At 44.4% G+C, this 7,108-nt stretch overlaps 1 protein-coding gene across 1 annotated transcript in view; it reads left to right on the plus strand.

The window, feature by feature from the left end:
- Positions 1–7,108, plus strand: part of LOC107299671 (pendrin-like) — a gene marked incomplete at its 5' end in the record, with an annotated part of 24,906 nt that overhangs the window by 13,382 nt on the left and 4,416 nt on the right. The window contains 3 exons of the mRNA XM_015829018.1: positions 1,477–1,569; positions 2,939–3,034; positions 6,512–6,742. Coding sequence (XP_015684504.1) covers positions 1,477–1,569; positions 2,939–3,034; positions 6,512–6,742 — 420 coding nt within the window. The remainder of the gene's footprint in view (positions 1–1,476; positions 1,570–2,938; positions 3,035–6,511; positions 6,743–7,108) is intronic.

Raw genomic sequence — 7,108 nt, forward strand, 5'->3', positions numbered from 1 at the left:
AGATAACCTTTATTGTCATTTTTTTTTTTACTGTGGGCACAACGGGACACATCAAAAATGAAATTTAGTTGCTCGCTCTCAAAGTGAAACCCATACATGACGCACACCGAAACATACCCTGTACAACATATGTATAGACCCACACCCCTACATATACATAACAAATAAATATTAAATACCGTCCATCTTGAATATATAATGGAAGGAGGAAGCTTGAGAGTTCACAAGGTTAATGCTGTATGGAATGAAAACTATGGCTGAATCTGGATGTTTTGCTACGGATAATACCCAGTATAGTGTACCCTTCGGCGTTCATCCGATGCAAAAGTGGATTTATTATCTCTGATTGCCAATGAGAGCACACTGTGGCCCCTCTAAAAGATTGTTTGAAGGGGACCCATCTATATTTGAGCAAATAGTTATTCGATCTTCATATAGCACATTGGCATATTGACAGCTGTCACTATAGTGGGGAGAGATGTATACAGGTTAGGAAGAAGACCCTTATTTGTGGGGTGTACAGAATATTATAGAAGTAATTGGGAACTGACCAAGAACAATTTATCTACATAAGAGATGGGAAAATTTGGTTCTGTCTACCTTATTGTTTAAGTCTCACACCCTCTGCTTAGGGCAGCGGTTCTCAACCTGTGGGTCGGGACCCCATTTGGGGTCGATCGACCATTTCACGGGGGTCGCCAAGCAAGGCTGTCCGCCATTTTTTTTGTCCGCCATTTTTTCCCCCTTTTCCGGCAGGTGCCTTACCTCCCTTGGGCTGGGCCAGCTGGTGGTCAGCCTGCTCCGTTTCTGCCGCTTGCCAGCTACGCCTCGGCCGGCGCAGGGGGCGGAACCATGCATGCGCGGCGCTCCTGGGCAGGGAAAGTCCTCGACTTACGACCGGTTGGGTAGTCCTCGACTTACGACCGGTTTAGTCCTCGACTTACGACTGGTTTAGTCCTCGACTTATGACCGGTTGGGGGTCGCGGCATTAAAAAGGTTGAGAACCACTGGCTTAGGGGGATAGGCAACCTTGGCTCTTTTATGACTTGTGGACTTCAACTCCCAGAATTCTTGAGCCAGCCACACTGAGGGGAAAGGGAGAGGGTTCCAAGCTGAGCCATGCTGGCTCAGGAATTCTGGGAGTTGAAGTCCACAAGTCATGAAGGGGCCATAGTTCTCCCATGCTGGCCCAGGAATTCTGGGAGTTGAAGTCCATGAGTCATATAAGAGCCAAGGTTGCCTACCCCTGGCTTAGGTTAATAATAGTAACAGTATAACAGAGTTGGAAGGGACCTTGGAGGTCTTCTAGTCCAACCCCCTGCTCGGGCAGGAGACCCCGTACCATTTCAGACAAGCCTCCAATGATGGCGCACCCACAACTTCTTAAGTCAAGCCGTTTTACTAGGGGTTTTTTCTTCTGAGCCTAAAGCAAATAGGATTTATTTATAATGAAGTCAATACTTATTTTTGCAACAGGTGGTTGAACCCGAAGGAGTGAAGATCCTCAAGTTTTCAAGTCCCATTTTTTACGCTAATATCGATGGCCTAAGAAGCAGCGTCAAATCTACTGTAAGTAGTCATGTTTTCAAATGTTTGCTACTGACGTTTATCAAAATATCAGCACAGTGTGAGGTGTGAGGTGTAGCACGGATTACGTTTGTTGAAATGATACCAATAGAAGAGAATATTGGGTGGAACTGTGGAGTTCTTGAGGCTCTCTGCGTTTGATAGTTTTCGTGCAGACGTTTCACGGCCCAACTATGAATATCATAAATCAGAATAGAGCTAGGAGGGACCTATGAGGTCTTCTAGTCCAGCCCCTTGCTGAAGCAGGAGATCCTATACCATTTCAGACAAATGACTGTCCAGTCTCTTCTTAAAAACCCCCACTGATGAAGCACCCACAATTTCTGGAGGCAAGCTGCTCCACTGGTTAATTGTCCTCCCTGTTAGGAAGTTTCTCCTTAATTCCAGGTTGCTTCTCTCCTTGATTAGTTTCCATCCATTCTTTCTTGTCTTGTCTTCTGGTGCTTTGGAGAATAATTTGACCTCCTCCTCTTTGTGGCAGCCCCTCAAATGCTGGAACATTGCTATCATGTCCCCCCTAGTCCTTCTTTTCTCTAGATTAGCCAAATCCAAATCCTGCAGCCGTTCTTCGTATGTTTTAGTCTCCAGGCCTTTAATAATCTTAGTTGCTCTGCTTTGCAAAGTCTCAACATCTTTTTTTATAAAGCGATGACCAAAACTGGATGTTGTATTCCAGATGTGGCCTTACTAAGGCTTTATAAAGTGGTACTAATACTTCACGTGATTTTGATTCTATGCCTCTTTTTATGCAACCCAGGATTGTATTAGCTTTTTTGGCTGCCGCCGCACACGGCTGGCTCATTTTTAAGTGATCGTCCACTAGGACTCCAAGGTCCCTCTCACAGTTACTGTTTTTGAGCCAGGTGTCCCCTAAATTGTACCTTTGTATCAGTGCTACAAGGGAGGGAGGTTGCAGTGTAGTGGAGGAGGAGGAGGAGGAGGAGGAGGAGGAGGAGGAGGAGGAGGAGGAGGAGGAGACAGACCTGGATATGGCTGATTACTGGCCAAGAAACTGCTGGAGAATGCATGTTTTCTGGGCTGGATGAGAGTTAACCAGTGGAACAACCTGCCTCCAGAAGCGGTGAATGCGCCAACACTGGAAGTTTTTAAGAAGAGACTGGACAGCCATTTGTCTGAAATGGTATAGGGTTTCCTGCCTGAGCAGGGGGTTGGACTAGATGACCTCCAAGGTCCCTTCCAACTTTATCATTATTATTATTAGAGTCAGCATATAAATGTATAAAAGACACCTGAGGTCCACTATTTTTTAATAGATTGCAGCCCAGGTGTTTCATTTCCTACCCTATGTAAACGTGACTAAAACAAAAATTATTAAATTTGTTCTTTGAAGGTGGGGTTTGACGCTGTCCGGGTGTACAACAAAAGGCTGAAGGCGCTGAGGAAAATACAGAAGCTAATCAAGAAAGGAAAATTAAAAGCCACAAAAGTAAAGTGCCAATCTTTGTTCTTCACTCAGTTGTTTTAAAAAGAGCTTTTATGTTGGGCAATCGATTTGAAATTATTTTTCGTTTGCTGTACAAGTGACCTGTTTTCCTTTTTCACTTTTAATTACTTGTAGGCACAAACATCTAATTAGCAAGCGAGTCTCAAAATTCTCGTCAATTCCCAAAGCTCTTAATCCACACTCTTAACTTTTCCTTTCGCACATCTGTTTAATGTTTAATTTCACGTGCCCAGGTGAAGGATTTACAAAATACAGTGTTCAAAACAACCTAAAGTTGTATTTTTACTGTACACCACCCAAACTCACTCTTGGAATGAAATGGGCGGTATCTAAATTTGATAAAGAAGTAAATAAAAAAAAACACATTCAATAAAAAAAGAAGGGGGAAAGGAAACGAAAGTCAGACAAAATAATCTAGCGTAGCAAAAATGAAGGAGTACGCGTAGTCCTCAACTTACCACGGTCCATTTAGTGACCGTTCAAAGTTTTACAATGGCACTGAAAAAAGTGACTAAGGATCACTTTTCGCACTTATGACCGTTGCAGCCTCCCCGTGGTCATGTGATCAAAATTTGGGCGCTTGGCAATTGACTCATATTTATGACGGCTGCGGTGTCCCAAGATCATGTGATCACTTGCTGACAAGAAACGTCAATGGGGAAGCCAGATTCATTTAACAACCAAGTTTCTAACTTAACAACTGCGGCAACAAGAGTCGTAAAATTGGGGCAAAACTCAGGAAGTGTCTCGCTTAGCAACGGAAACGGGCTCAATTTTAGTCGTAAGTCGAGGACTGCCAGTACACTATAGAGAGCAAAGATATTTGAGGGACACTGATTCCTTCATTAAAAAACTGGAACATTCCCTAATACAGTGGTGGCGAACCTATGGCACGGGTGCCAGAGGCGGCACTCAGAGCCCTCTCTGTGGGCACGCGTGCCGTCGCCTCAGTCCTAGGCCTTCAGCTGGGTTTTATAAAACTTTTTCGCTTTAGGCCTCCGCCTAAAAAAAAAAAAGGTTCAATCAGTCAATTTCAACTTCTTGCGGGGAAAAAAAAAGATCTTGCAAATTTGGAATTGATTGATTGAACTTTTTAAGTCCCACCCAGTCTGCCGTTACCACCGTAGCCACGCCCACCCAATGGGCCACGCCCACCCAATGGGCCATGCCCACCCAATGGGCCACACCCACCCAGCATTCGACGATGCATAAGTGGGTTTTGGGTTGCAGTTTGGGCACTCGGTCTCTAAAAGGTTCGCCATCACTGCCCTAATATATATAGCAGGCTCAAGTCACAACTGCGATACATTACAAATTCAGATTTCTTTTTGCTGACAAAGAGTTAAAGATTTAAATGTGAGACTAGTATAGCTATTTCAGACTCATTAGTCCTTATCAACTAGCCACACCCTTTATGGGATTCGAACCTGGGCAGTCTACATGCTAGGCAGTTGTATTAACCTGGAGGCCTGGTGGTTAATACAACTGCCTAGCATGTAGACTGCCCAGCTTCAAATCCCTTAAAGGGTGTGGCTAGCTGATGAGGACTAATGAGTCCGAAATAGCTATACTAGTCTCCCACTTAAATCTTTAACTCTTTCTTGCATCTCCGAATCATACATCTTTGGAAGAAAATTGAGAGGTTAAATTATGGAAGCAAGGAGATACAAAATTCTTGGAAAGAATTTGAAGAGAAAAATGCATCAGAGCCAGAACATCCAGGTTAGGCAAGAAGGTTGACTACAGAGAAGAAAATTCAAGATAAGACAATAATCAGTAGAAAATTAACTTGGGACCAAAGGAAAAAACCTGGACTGTAACTTGAAAGTTTGTGTGGGTGATAATGTCCCACACTATTGTGGGCGGAAGAGTTGTTGAGTTAAGAATTTTCAGCTGGAAGAAGAAGGACACTGATCAGATGACCTCTTTCGACAATTAAATCTGGGTGCAGAGAAATTAGTAGAACTCAGAGATTTGCAAAAAAAAAAAAAAAAGACTTATTTTCTTGTGCAGGGGGCATAATGAACTTTGAAATAAATGGCAACCCATTGCTTTCCTGAGAAGGCCATGTTTTACTTTAAATTATGCATATCTCCATAAATTTCTACGGGTGCAGAACTTGATTTTCTGTTTTTCCAAAACAAAGCTATTTCCTTTTTATTTAAAGGGGCAGGATCTGTGTTTGCAGTAGGGCCAGAGGCAAAGATAAGAGTCCAGGATATGTTCTGTGTCGTTTATTTATGCAGGCATTTGTATGTTCCTAAACACAGAACATTTATTTATTCATTTGCATCCCGCCTTTATTATTTTTACAAATCACTCGACGTGGCAAACGTATCCAGCACACTTACCCCCCTCCTACTTTCCTCACAACGACAGCCTTGTGAGATAAGGTAAGGTGAGAGAGAGTGACTGGCCCAAAGTCAGCCAGCCGGCTTTATGCCTAAGATGGCACTAGAACTCCCAATGTCCTAGTGATTGGCCCAACTTCATTCAGTTGGCTTTCATACCTAAGATGGCACTAGAACTCCCAGTGTACCAGTGATTGGCCCAAAATCACCCAGCCGGCTTTCATTCCTAAAATGGCACTAGACTAGTGTACCGGTGATTGGCCCAAAGTCACCTAGTCGGCTTTCATGCCTAAGATGGCACTAGAACTCCCAGCTTCCTGGTGATTGGCCCAACTTCACTCAGCCGGCTTTCGTACCTAAGATGGCACTAGAACTCCCAGTGTCCTGGTGACTGGCCCAACTTCACCCAGTCGGCTTTCACGCCTAAGATGGCACTAGAACTCCCAGTATCCTGGTGATTGGCCCAATTTCACTCAGTTGGCTTTCATGCCTAAGATGGCACTAGAACTCCCAGTTTCCTGGTGATTGGCCCAACTTCACCCAGTCGGCTTTCGTGCCTAAGATGGCACTAGAACTCCCAGTGTCCTGGTGACTGGCCCAACTTCACTCAGTTGGCTTTCATGCCTAAGATGGCACTAGAACTCCCAGTGTACCGGTGACTGGCCCAACTTCACTCAGTTGGCTTTCATGCCTAAGATGGCACTAGAACTCCCAGTGTACCGGTGACTGGCCCAACTTCACTCAGTTGGCTTTCATGCCTAAGATGGCACTAGAACTCCCAGTGTACCGGTGATTGGCCCAAAGTCACCTAACCGGTTTTTGCGTCTAAGACAAACTAGAGCTCACCATCTCCCTCTTTGTAGCCCGGTGCCTTAACCTCTAGAGTAAACTGGCTTTGGGTTTTTAAAGAACTGGGCATCACTTCTGTTCCCAGGAAGTTTTGTGTAGAGAGCATGCATTATCGTGACTTATGTAAAGAAAATAAGAAATGTTAGCTCTGCCATGAGTTGATTAGAAATATTTTGTTGTGAAGAAAAAAAAATTCTGTATTTAGGGGCTTTTTAAATTAAGGAACGTGTTGAACACGCTATCTGTCTCTTCTTACTAGAATGGCATTATCAGCGATTTGGGAACCGTGAATGAGGGTTTTGAATCTGATGATGATCCAGAAGATCCGGTCGATCCGGACATTCCAACCAAAGAAATGGAGATCCAGGTGGATTGGAACTCAGAACTTCCCGTCAAAGTGAATGTTCCGCAAGTGCCCCTCCACAGCCTCATTTTTGACTTTGGAGCCGTCTCTTTCCTAGATGTAGTAGCCGTCAGAGTAATGAAAACAGTAAGGATATTTTTCTCATTTTCCTCATCAACCCATCATTAAAATGAGATCATTTAAAGCTAGAGGGATAGTAATAGTTCTGTAACTCTCTTATGGTTTCTTTCTGCAAGCTTCAACATCTATAGAACAATAGAACAGAATAACAGAGTTGGAAGGGACCTTGGAGGTCAGGCTCAACCCTTCCAAGACCGAGTGGCTGTGGCTACCGGCGCCTCGGCATAGTCAGCTGATTCCATCGCTGACTATAGGGGGCGAAACTTTGGCCCCCTCGGATAGGGTGCGCAATCTGGGTGTCCTCCTGGATTCACGGCTGACACTGGATGATCAGTTGGCGGCCGTGACCAGGGGGGCGTTTTATCAGGTCCG

Source organism: Protobothrops mucrosquamatus, unplaced genomic scaffold (genome assembly GCF_001527695.2).
Source record: "Protobothrops mucrosquamatus isolate PMUCROS unplaced genomic scaffold, P.Mucros_1.0 scaffold5255, whole genome shotgun sequence".
Classification (NCBI taxonomy): domain Eukaryota; kingdom Metazoa; phylum Chordata; class Lepidosauria; order Squamata; family Viperidae; genus Protobothrops; species Protobothrops mucrosquamatus.